The 13,534-nt window shown below is 35.5% G+C and overlaps 1 protein-coding gene across 1 annotated transcript in view; it reads right to left on the reverse strand.

The window, feature by feature from the left end:
• The window catches only part of ATR (ATR serine/threonine kinase), a 156,865-nt gene that overhangs the window by 11,946 nt on the left and 131,385 nt on the right, over positions 1-13,534 (reverse strand). Inside the window, exons 36-41 of the mRNA XM_014453216.2 lie at positions 12,166-12,263; positions 8,314-8,546; positions 6,447-6,581; positions 4,742-4,942; positions 3,561-3,704; positions 1,284-1,434 (exon numbers count right to left, since the gene is read on the reverse strand). Of these exons, the coding sequence (XP_014308702.1) occupies positions 1,284-1,434; positions 3,561-3,704; positions 4,742-4,942; positions 6,447-6,581; positions 8,314-8,546; positions 12,166-12,263 (962 nt within the window). The remainder of the gene's footprint in view (positions 1-1,283; positions 1,435-3,560; positions 3,705-4,741; positions 4,943-6,446; positions 6,582-8,313; positions 8,547-12,165; positions 12,264-13,534) is intronic.

The raw sequence follows: 13,534 nt of genomic DNA on the forward strand, positions 1-13,534 counted from the left end.
GAGCAGGCTGGCAGGCAGAGTGGTTAGGGGCAATCAGGCAGGCAGGCAGGTGAGCAGTTAGGAGCCAGCAGTCCCGGATTGCGAGAGGGATGTCCGACTGCCGGTTTAGGCCCGATCAGGATAGGGCCTAAACCAGCAGTCAGACATCCCCTGAGGGGCCCAGATTGGAGAGGGTGCAAGCCGGGCTGAGGGACACTCCCCCCCCCCCCCCCATGCACGAATTTTGTGCACCGGGCCACTAGTAATTATATAAACCAGAAAATTAATACTGTTAGACTATTATTGATTAATCTTCAGACCTTATCCAAATTTCACCAACTGTCCTACTATCACCCTTTTTCTGGGTCAGGATCCAATCCAGGATTCCATATTGCATTCAGTTGTCATGCTTCCATAATGTTCTCAGATCTGGGAAATTTCTGTCTTTATCTTTCATTATATTGACATTTTTTAAAGTGTTCTGAGCAATTATAGTTTTGCTTTTCCACTGCAAAGTTATTACTTTTTCCTTGTGTAATTAATAAGCTATCTTTGAGGGATATACTTTGAGACTCTGTAAATAATCTGTTTCTTGTCATATTTTCCCTATTAATGTCAGCATCCATTAAGATTCACTGCCTATAACAATTATTACTATGGTATTTGCTAATTAGTGATTTTCTATTTCCATAATTTATTCTACATTTATTCACTGCAATTCTAATGTAAAGAAGAACTGTTTGTACTTCCTTATTTATTCAAGTATTTGTTTATATTGGTGTGGATTTTTCTATTTATTTAGTCCATGGGTTATAATTTAATACTATATTTATCTATTATGGTGCTCCTTTATGCCAGGTTTGGCCAGTGGGAGGCTCCGCTTCAATTCTAATAATTTCGGTTTCATTCCAACCTTCCCTTTTCTGTTCTTTTTCTGACAGTGAAAAACTAGCTCCCATTAGCCACAATATATTTACTTATTTGTTAAAATCTAGTATACACATAATCATCCCAGAATTGCTAACCAGTAACTCTGTGAAAAACAAATTTTCTATACATTTATTTTAAGCTACCACAATCCTTCTGGGATGAAAATAAAGAAGGAATTAAAACACAAGGAAGAAAGAAAGAAAAACACTTAAGTACTTCTATATATAGGATCTCATTTGAATAGAAATTTCATCATGGCTTATACCAAAAAATATACTATGATATATGTTAATAACAATTATATCCACATTATACATGTTAGCAGCTATTATATGCATATTATATACTTATATTGTAAAAATTAATTTTAGTACCCTTTTCTTTGTATAGTTTGGTGAGAATAGGTCTCAAGCCAGCTGTGTTGTTAACCCATTCAATAATCCCACACTCATCATTCAATGGAATAACTGCATATGTTCGGATATGAAGCTCTCTTCTACGAGATTCTGCATCTTTTCTTAAGCACTATAAAAAAAAAAACACACACCATAAACTTAAAAATTAAAAATTTCTAAATGTTATATCAAATATATCTAAGATTGCTCATTTCATAGCAAAAGAAGGTCAATAAAAGCTTACCATGTAGTGTAGATGAATAATTTTTCATAATGATAGGCAAGGAAACTGATTGGACAGTATCCCTAATCTCTTTCTAAATCATTAAAAATGACTTGGGTAAGTCCTTTTATAAATTATTAACCAAATGTGTCAACAATATTATGTTAAAAAATATTATAGTTGTATATTTGATAATGACAAAGTATTCTTTTATTTTTATTGCTTCCAAAAATATTATTAAAATATTAAGTACTTAGGCACAGAGACTGCTGTTTAATTTTAATTCTCTCAAAAATGCATAAATAAAAGTATGAGTTTTATGATATCCCCAGTTTACTGTTACAATTTAATAATATAGCTTCATTTGAAAAATTCTCTTCTAGCGTAAGAAAGCTTTTCACATCTCATCTGATTAATCCTGAAACATATCAGGTAAGGAATAAAGCGTATTTTGTTTAATTCTGGACCTGTATGAAATAAACTAAATATACATAACTATAATTGTAACCTGTCCAATTCAAAACCACATCACTGACCAAAAACGTATTTTAAACTTTAGGAATAAGTAGGCTTCATAAATGTCAACAAAACAGTATGACATTAGAATCACATGTAAAGCCTCCTTGAATAACAAGTCAAACTCTAGTTTTTCACAATCAGGCTACTTTTCTGACCATGTTAATGTAGGAGAACAGTAATAAAATAACCTAATCAGTGACAAAGCCTATCAAGATAAATACAGAGCCCTGGCCAGGTACATCAGTGGGTTAGAGTATCATCCCGATACACCAAGGTTGCAAGCTCAATCCCCATTCCGGGCACATAGAAGAAGCAACCAATGAATGCATGAATAAGTAGAACAACAAACCGATGCTTCTCTCTCTCTCTCAAATCAATAATTTTTAAAAAAGACAAATACATAAAGTAAAGCCAGTCCACTTGATAATCTCAACCAGAAAAACACTCAGAGAGCTTCAGGGTGAACATACTAATAGTTTAATAGTAAGTAAATTAAATTATAATTTACCGAACATTTAAAATAAAAATATTCATTCCCTTCATATTGCCTTTGAAATGGATTTTTAATATGGCATTAATTTTTAACTTACTTTTGATTAAACTAAGGAAAAACCATAATTGTCTTTGTTTTTAATGAACTCATCTGCTGCCATATCTTTTCCATATTAAAGGTCCATACCTTTTTCTGCTTATAAAAGAGGTACTAGTGAAATGTGGGAAGGGGGGTGGAGAATAGGGAAAAAAGCTTATAAAAAAGAGTAAGTTTCATCCTTCTACAGTATGGCTTATTTTTACAATAGACAAACAGATTCTGTGCATTTGTAATACCTGTTTACAGAATAATTCAAAATAACTAAGACCATATATTTTTAATGAACCTTTAATAAAATTTCTCATACCATTTATGAAATAGAAATCAAGTATTTACCAATAAAATAAACAAACAAAAAATACTAATGATCCACCTTTAAACAGCGTATTGATAAAATAGAAAGAACCTAACATTTTCTTTCTAGCAATGAAACATAAAACGTAACTAAATCTGATATAAAAGTATATTATAGATCATTTAAACATTAAATAGAAAATATTTTCCCTCATTAATATAACATTCACTTTTCTCAGTATAATGCAACTATCTTATTTTTTAAAAATTAAGTGAGTGCTGGCCAGTATCTCAGTGGTTAGAGCACCAGCACGCGCACCAAAGGGTCATGGGTTCAATTCCTGTTCAAGGGCATGTACCTGGGTTGCAGGTTTGATTCCCGACGTGTTTCTCTTTATCTCTCACCCTCCCTCCCTCCCTTTCAGTCTCTCTAAAAATCAATGGGGGGAAAAATGGTTAAGATGATAAATTTTATGTATATTTTATCCCAATTTAAAAATTAATTTAAAATGAAAAGCAGTATATTTTATTCTTGTTTTTAAGACTGATCTATCTCCATACTGAAAAGCCTGTATCAAATTGACAGTAATTATGGTAATTATAAAATAAAAGCAAACTATCTCCAAACCTTATTAATCAAGGAATTGAATTCCATTAGTCTACAATCCTTTCTCAGGTCATCTTTTGGCTTACACATCATGATGTAGAACTTTCCATCTGATCCTTTTAAAGATATCTTCTTTGGTTTCTGAAGAGAAGCAAGAATTTCCACCTAAAAGATGATAAGTTATATATAAATTAAGGTAAAATTCTTTGTATAAGTTTCTATGTATTATAAATATTGTGTTACCTAACATAATAAAAAGGAGAAAAATCTATATTATGTGGTAAATTTATTCTTTTAACTATTCCTTTCATCTTAATTATCTACGATGTATGAAAAGAATGGTTGCCCATATGTAGAGACACATTTTCTCCAATTACTAATGACTATGAAATAAAAGGATTATTTTATCAGCAATGTAAGTACATACACACCCAAATTTAGGCAGCCCTTAAAGTAGTCACAAAGTTAAAAAAAATTTAAAATATTTTTTAGGACCTTTCTTCAAAGGCTAAGACACTGTTGTTAAATGTCTTTAATCATAACAAATGTTTATCAATTGAAAGTAACTTGATTATTTTAAAAAGAAACTCCTCCAAATTCAAATCTAATGAATAAGTCTACCTAATAATATTAAGTTAAAACAAACCATGACTATAAGTAATAAGAATGCTTGCATTATGTGATTTAATAACTGGTTCTGAAGCAGTTAAACAAATGTTTTAAAACAGAAGCATTGTAATAAATTTGTTTTCAAAAGTATTTACTTAGAAATACTCTACTACCATTTCTTTAAAACAGCCACACATCATACTTCAAAAAAAGAATCAGGCTCTTCCTAGCTGAATTTCACTTTCTTATAAAATAGAAACAAAAGATTGTTTGTTTGTTTTTTCCTGTTCTCTATATTTAAGACAAAAGAAGAGTATGGAAAAATCAAATTGTGAAAAAAAATAAAGATTATACTCATACTAAAAACAAATGTGAGCATGTGAAAAATCAAAATACTAGGCTGAAGATGGGATTTTTATCACTTAATTTTATTTCATCAATACAAGAGAGTGTTACTTTTCTGTATTTTCAATCACATTTTCTTTGCCAATAAAATACACTTAGTCTCTGAGAAAAGACACTTTTAAAATTAATTTGAAAATTTTAACTAAATTTAAGAAACATAGTTATAGGTATATAAAACTGAAGTTTACCGTATCATCAAAACCTGCAATATAAGCCCAATGACCAGGAAATGGATCATGGTTAGCATGGGTGCCCAGAATTGATGGAAGAGTCGGTATCATGACTGATTGTAAAGGAATGAGGATTTCACTAAATGTTGCTTCTTCTACCAGCTTTTTAAGCATTTTAAAATGAGTATTCATGCTTAATGTGGAACTATTTCCGTCCACCTGGGGGAGGAAAATTGTACATTTTAATTTCTCTGTTTACCTTGAAATATAGAATCTCTAGTTTCACCCAAAATAGAATTTCACTTCTACAGTATCTTAATTACAATAGCTCCACAGTCTGTAGTTTTCTAAGTATTTTTTTTCTTATCTTTATTTTTAAGTATTTTTAATACATCATCTTATTTTAACCACTCTGTATTCTTTTACCTAATCAACAACAGTAGGACTGTTAAATGACTAAAGGAGATAATAGAGGCTTATAATCCATTATCAGACATTACAAAATTCAAACAGCTCTGTAAATAAAACTGTTTTTTTTTTGTATTACATCTCCTTTGGCAGCAAAATAATACCAAAATTTTGCACTTAGTGCAAAAATTAATACGTTCCACTATAAAAATAATTATATATCTAATTATGACACTCAATATAAAGTAATGCACTGTATTCCCTTTAAAAATCTGAAAGATTCTGAATTCCTAAATGTAGCTGGCCACAAAAGTTTCAGGTAAAGAATTGGAATCTTATAAAAGTGTCAGTGTTTAAAAAACATTGGCCATTATCATCACAATGTTTTTGACAATGTCAAGTGCATCAGAAATCCAATAGAATTAATGCAAATAGGAAAACAGATTATTCTTTCAAGATGTTTATTGTTGAAGGGAAGATGAGAGATAAGGTAACCTTGTATTTTCTCACCTATAAACAGTTAATAGTGAATATTTGTAAAGAGAAATACAGTTATTAACTATATAAAGGTGTCTCTCTCACTTCTGGTAACTAGCCATACACCCACCTTTGACTTTCCTACACATTCTTTAGGATTTTTTTCCCTCCAATTCCTTAGGTACAAGAGTGGGTCAGTCCTATAAGCATGTCCAAATTCTACTCACAAATTTACTTTAAAAAAACGTAGTTATTAAAGTAGATAATAACCATCTACTTAGTTTCCTATGAGACCATGAGCACTTCAAGACAGAAGAACATGTCTTATGCATCTTTGTTTCCCTCACCATAATGTTTGTCTCCTGGTAGGTAATAAAATGTGTACTGAAAGAATAAAAACCAAATCAAGAACTCCAATTTCTTTCCTTTCATGTAGGTTTATGTAATAAGTTTAAAAGTTTAAAGATATGACAGAAAACAACCACAGAGACAATTTGAATTCACTGCATATTTTACATGGCTTATCTCATATCTTCTCCTTAAAAAAATTACTTTTCATAAACATGGATAATTTACTCTCAGAAGAATTTACATTAAGAACTTTTAGAAATTTGGAGGATATTTGAAGAGAGGGACATGTTAGAAATTTTAAAATCAGCTTTATTAGGGTAAACTGCAGATTTAAAGCATACAATTTGATGACTTCTGCTATCTGTGTATACAATATATGTTATAATTTTAACTTAATCAAATGAAAGAAAACCAGCTAAAATCATCTAGAAGTTTTGTATAAATTATCCAACATTGGTCTATACAGTAGTAAGATTTATGACAATACCGGTTTATTGCACAATTCTAGAAGCTTATCTGTCAGACGAGTTGCATCTCCAACAAACTTTTCTAAAGATTTTTTCATATGAATGGCTTTATTTAGGATTTCCTTGCATCTGTTCACACGCATGGGATAAGAAGACTGTAAAAAAAAAGTCAAATGCAATTTTATACAAGATTTTAAAAAGATTAACAACAAAACTTTTAAGAAAAATCAACTTCGAAAGTATTCATGATGTGACTATACTGATTCAAATTTTTTGGAAATCAATTTGGCAATATTATCAATAGTCATAAAAATGCTGCTATCCTATGACCTGATGAATTTACTTCTTAGAACCTACCCCGAAGAAGGAAACAGAAATGAGAATAAATGTTGATGTGTCTATATGTAATACAATAGCAAAAAAGTGTAAACAACCTTAATGATCAACAGTGAAAATATAGATGGCTAACTACTACAGAATTCTATATAATAAAAGGCTAATAGGCAAATCAACCGAAGGGCAGAACGACCAGTCACATGATGTGCACTGGCCACCAGGGGGCAGACACTCAACACAGGAACTACCCCCTGGTAGTCAGTGCGCTCCCAAAGTGGGAGTGCCGCTCAGCCAGAAGCTGGGCTCATGGCAGGCGAGCGCAGCGGCGGTGGAGGGAGGAGCAGGCCTAAGCCATGAGTCAGACATCCCCCAAGGGCTCCTGGACTATGAGAGGGTGTAGGCAGGGCTGAGGGACCCTCCCTCCCTCCAGTGCACAAATCTTGTGCACTGGGCCTCTAATACTACTACCGAATTTTATATAATTATTAAAATTATGTCTTTGAAGAATATTTAATTACATGAAAACAGACTTATGGTAACAAACTTAAGTGAAAGTAAGAAATTATGTATCTATGTAATCAAAATTAGAGCTAAAATATGCACATATAAAATTACATCAAAATATTAAAAGTGCAAATTTTTTCCTTTTTATATATCTGTATTATTTTTTAAATTCTCTGAAGTATTTATTAAACAAACATATTTACCACGTTGTAAAGTTCTATTAATAATGCAAAAACATTTTTCTACCTAGTATTAACAGTTCTGGTACTTAGGATTAAACCACTTGGGAAAAAAATAGGTTGTTGTTTTTGTTTTTTAATTTATTTTTATTTATTTCAGAGAGGAAGGGAGAGGGAGAGAGAGATTGAAACATCAATGATGAGAGAGAATCATTGATTGGCTGCCTCCTGCATGCCCCTTACCGGGGATCAAGCCTACAACTCGAGCATGTGCCCTTGACTGGAATCAAACCTGGGACCCTTTAGTCCGCAGGCTGACGCTCTATCCACTGAACCAAACTGGCTAAGGTGGTGTTTTTGTTTTATGTGTGTGTTTTTTTAATCTTCACCCGAGGATATGCTTTTGATTGATTTTAGAGAGAGAGAAAGGGAAACATTGATGTGAGAGAGAAGCATCAACTGGTTGCCCCACACATGCGCCTGACCAGGGATAGAACCTGCAACTTAGGTATGTGCCCTGACCAGGAATTAAACCTGCAACCTTTTGGTGTACAGATAATGCTCCAACTGATTAAGCTACCTGCCTAGGACATGTTGCTACTTTATACCAAGCACTAACAACTTATATACCTTATAGAAAGCATGCTGAATTCTTTGATCTTAAACCTACTAGTCAATTCATTTGGTATGGTAGATATTTCCAAAGTTTTAAATGAAACATTATGCGATAATTTGTTTTTTAAATATTTATGTTTACTACAAATCTAATATAAAAGAGAAACCCTGGTACTCACACCTACATATTAGCATTAAATAATTAATGCCATATAAGAAGGGGAAAAACCCAATGTTGTGATTAACATATTACCTTTGAGACAGCTGTCATCATCCACATTGCTTGCTGAGGATAGGCCAGAAACACTTTGGCTACAATTTCCATCAAGACAACAAAAACTTCATCATGAGAATGACAAATTCGAGAGATCAACTGTGAAAAAGCAGTTAAAAACTGATATGGAGCTAACTGACTTGTGTGTTCTGTGATAACTTTATTTATTTTAGCTAAATCATTTCTCATTTGGACACGATCAGACCGGCCAGCTAGAAGAAAAATCAAAGTAAAAAAAATAGAAGTTAGAAAGAATAAAACAATATATCACTTCATTTCACAGAAGAAAAATTTTGTTTTAAAAACAGCTTTAAGATATAAAGTAATCCCCTCTATCCACTGTTTTGCTTTCCATATTTTCAATTACCGACAGTCAACTGCTGTCTGAAAATATTAAATGGAAAAATCCAGAAATAAACAATTCATAAGTTTTAAGTTCCACACCATTTTGAGTAACATGATGAAATCTCATTCCATCCCTACTCTGTCCTCCTTAGGACATGATTCATCCTTTTGTCCAGTGTCTTCATGCTGTACATGCTAGTCACTTAGGTCTCTCACTTATTAGATCAACTATTAACATATTACAGTGCTTGTATTCCGATAACCCTCATTTTACTTTAATAATAGCCCTAAAGCACAGGAGTAATGACCCTGGCAATTCCTATATGCCAAAGAGAAGCCCTAACATGCTTCATTTAAGTCAAAAGGTAAACGTTCTCAACCATCTGGAAAGGGAAAAAAAATCATATGCTGGGTTTGCTAACATCTACTAATATAGTAAGAAGACTCTTCTATCCATGAAGTTTTGAAGAAGGAAAAAGTGCTTTGTTAAGATAGAAAATGTATTAAATTTGTGGATGGAAGACATGCACAGAAAACCTGTTTTGACTGAGAGTAACGTGTTGCACCAGCAAGCAATGAGCCCATACAAAGACTTCAGCAAGGGAACCCCTAAAATGAGTGAAGCCAAGCCATTTACTTCAAATAAGGGATTGGTTACACAGATTTAGGAATAGATTTGGACTGAAAAATATAAAAATTACGGCAGAGGCTGCATTTGCCAATGAAGAAGCTGCTGCCACATTTCCAACAGAGTTGAAGAACTTGATTAGGGTTTGGTACTACCAATGGTTTCAGATATCCACTGGGGTCTAGGAATGTTTCCCCCATGGAAAAAGAGGGACTACTGTGTGCTATTCTCATGTACAAAACCAGGTCATGTGCCAATTTATGAAAATATAGTTCTCTCTGTCCACATAGGAAAAAATATTTAGGGCCATTGAAAAATTCAAGGGCTTTTAATTTTCACTAGAAACAAACAAAAGAAGCCACAATCCATTGTAATTTTTATGGTAAATTATTTGGCTTAAACTAATATTTTTCAATATCTGTTAGCTTCATCAAAGAGTGAGCAGATTTTCAATTGCAGGTCCTGAACTGCAACTACTTAAAAAGTCTACGTTTAGGTATTTAAAAAGCAAAACAAACCAACAAAACAGAAACAGAAACAGATTCATACGTATAAACAACAAACTGATAGTTGCCAGTGGGGAGGAAAGTCAGGGGAAGGGTGAAAAAGGTGAAGGGGAATAAGAGGTACAAATTTAAAAAATAAGTCTAGGGCCCTGGCCGGTTTGGCTCAGTGGATGGAGGGTCGGCCTGCGGACTGGGGGGTCCTGGGTTTGATTCCGGTCAGGGGCATGTACCTTGGTTGCAGGCACGTCCCCGGTGGGGGGTGTGCAGGAGGCAGCTGATCGATGTTTATAACTCTCTATTCCTCTCCCTTTCTCTCTGTAAAAAAATCAATAAAATATATTTAAAAAAAAATAAATAAGTCTAGGGCAGTGGTTGGCAAACTGCGGCTTGAGAGCCACATGCGGCTCTTTGGCCCCTTGAGTGTGGCTCTTCCACAAAATACCACATGCGGGCGCACATGTACAGTGCAAATGAAACTTCGTGGCCCATGCGCAGAAGTCGGTATTTTGTGGAAGAGCCACACTCAAGGGGCAAAAAGCCCCATGGGGTTACGAGGCCGGGTTTTTCGACCCCCGGGCCTAGGGGTTTTTTATTTTTGTCTAGGGGATGTAATGTACAGAATAGAGAATATATTCAATAATCCTATTTAATAAAAAGCTAATATGCAAATGGTCGTCATGCTCTCACACCTTAACAGTTCAGACACTCAACATTGGAGAGAGAGGAATGGGGACCAGCCAGGCACAAATGAGCTCACAAGAGAGGAATGGAGACCAGCCAGGCACAAATGAGCTCGCAAGAGAGGAATGGGGACTAGCCAGGCTGCGGCCCAGCAGAGGGACAAGCCGCCCGCCCCATGGTCCCAGGAGCCAGTGGCTGCACCTGAAGCCCGGGAGAGGGACAAGCCGCCTGCCCCGCAGTCCTGAGTGCCTGCGGCCAGGGCAAAGCTGCCCGTCCACGGTCCCCTGCGGCCAGCCAGAGGGAGGGAAGCCCGGGTCCAGGTTGCCTGCAACCAGCTGGAGGAGGCAATCCTGGATTGCTAGAGGCAGTTGGACATCCCCCGAGGGGTCCCAGATTGGAGAGGGTGCAGTCCGGGCTGAGGAACCCCTCCCCTCCCCGTGCATGAATTTCATGCACTGGGCCTCTAGTATTATAATAATTTCGTACAGTGACAGATGGGTACCAGACTAATCATGGTGATCACTTCGTTAGGTATGTAAATGTTGACTAACTATGTATGTTGTACAACTGAAACTAATAGAATATTGAAAGTTTACCCTATTTTAATTTAAAAAGCCTATGTTTAGTTTTTCCCCGTTTAAAATTTTTTAAAATTGATTTTGAGAGAAAGAGAGAGAGAGGGAGGAAAGGAGACGGAAAGAAACATCTTTGTGAGAGTGAAACATCGATTGGCCACCTCCTGCATGTCCCCCCACCAGGGATATAGCATGCAACCCAGGCATGTGCCCCGACCTGGAATCAAATTAGCAATCCATTGGTGCACATGCATGGGATGACATCTAACCAATTGAGCCACATGGGCCAGGGCAGTCTTTCCCCTTTTTAACATTTAGTTTCTTGTTCACACGTATCCTATATAATAACAGCTCAGCAACCAAACGCCGAAGGACCAGACGACTGGTCAACCAGTCACTACGACACACACTGACAACCAGAAGGCAGACGCTCATGCTGGAGCTGCCCCCTGGTGGTCAGTGCGATACCACAGTGGGTGCAATGCTCGACCAACCGAGATGAGTGGCTCCTCCAGCTGTGAACCGCGGGCAGACGGGCAGGAACCCGGGCTATGATAATTGCCTCCTCACCCCAGGCTCCTCCTCACTCCCAGCCGCCTCCTCCGGACGCCCATAGGCTGTGCAGCACCGCCACAGGGCTTGCAGAGCTGACCCCAGAGGCTGAGAGGCGGGCTCATGGCCGCCGCGGGACTGAGGCCTACTCTGCCACCTCTCAGTGCTATTGTCCCTGGGCCCGGCCCCAACTGGGTCCCCTGGAGAGGCAAGTGCTCTGGTTGCAGGGAAGATGCCTGATCAGGGAGCAGCCGCTCAGAGGGTGGGTCCACAGCCACTTGGCTGACCGGGATGAGTGCCGCTCCCACAGCTGGCCAATCCGCGCAGGCCACACCCCCACACCAGTGCAAGAATCCCGTGCACTGGGCCTATAGTATAAAATAATTTTAGAATTTATTTTTCAATTATAGCTAACTTTTGTAATTTATAAAATCTTAATTATCAAATTCATTCCTAGCTTTTATTAGGTTAAACTGTGAAGCCAAATCTGATTTTATACAAAAATAATTCTGGGTTCCTTAAAATTTTACATACAAAATTATACCTTTTTCCCATTCATATGCCTTAGCACCAAAATCAAGCCATAGTGATAACATCCGTGGCATTGACTGATATATGAATTGATTTCCATATTGTAGAGATCTGCAATCATACAGAGAAGATATTATTAACAGTGTTCTTTGTTTATGTTATATAAATTAAAAATTTAAAATTTAAACTATTACTTGAGTAATATATAGCCTTCTGACAAAAATTATAGTATCATTATTTCTTCCTAGTAGAGGTTATCTTTTAACTTCTTCTCTTTCCTTTTTTCCTACTATATTCCTCACTAAGCTCGATACTGTCTGTAACAAAATTAATATAAGTTATGACCTAGTCAAAATCCTGTCAATAATTCCTTCAAATTGTCCTTAGGATCTGTGCCTTCAATTGCACTCCATGGCCCAGGTCATGCCCAATCACTCAATTTCTGGGAAATTATAACTTAGTTTCCCTAATTCTACATTTCTTCCTTTCAATAAATTCCAGACAAATATTCTTTAAATTCTAGTTTCATCATGCTCTCCTCCTATTTCTTAGAACCACATGAACGACTCTGCCTAGGATTCAAATATTCACAATCTTGTTTCTTTATAACTTTCCAATCTTAGTCTCTTACTACTCACCAGCATACATCTTCCATCAACTCCAATTTCCTCACAATCCTCTGAATAAACCATTCAAACCCTGTTTCTCTGCCAATCTGTAAAAGTCAGTAATGTCCTCTCCTTCTTAAATGTAATTATCTTTCAAATCCTACCTTCTTCATGAGGCCTACCAGGTTTCTGTAGCAATGCAGTACAAATAGGTATACTTTTTAAATCACAAAGCCAGGGGCTTGAGTTTTGACTTCAGATTTGCCCAAAACCTGGACTCATTTGATTCATTTTTGGTATCTTGATGATATAAAAAAGATATTTACACTATGTATTTGGATACCATTCTATTATACATCAATATTTAAATGTTTTACATGCTTAACGTTTCTCTATCTAATTAGATTGGAGTTCCCTGAGGGCAAATACTGATACTTAATTAGTAATAACACAGTAATTCAATCATTCAAAGGATATAAGTAAATCTCCATAACTGAGTGTACTCTTCTAAGTATCCAAATGTTTTAGTGTAATTACTATGGATAAAATGTTGTAAAATTGCCTTATTTTCTTAAACTATATTTATAGATATATCACACTATAGCTAACAGTGTTATGCACATCAAGGACTCTAAATAACTGCTTTAAAGAATATATATTAAGTAAATGTTATATACCAATACATATACTAATGCTAGAGCAAATGAAAGCTATTACCTACTTTAGAAAAGAAAAATACCCTCTGCTTATGCTTTCATTTTAAAATGCCAATAT

The sequence above is a fragment of the Myotis lucifugus genome, unplaced genomic scaffold (genome assembly GCF_000147115.1).
Source record: "Myotis lucifugus unplaced genomic scaffold, Myoluc2.0 scaffold_21, whole genome shotgun sequence".
NCBI lineage: Eukaryota > Metazoa > Chordata > Mammalia > Chiroptera > Vespertilionidae > Myotis > Myotis lucifugus.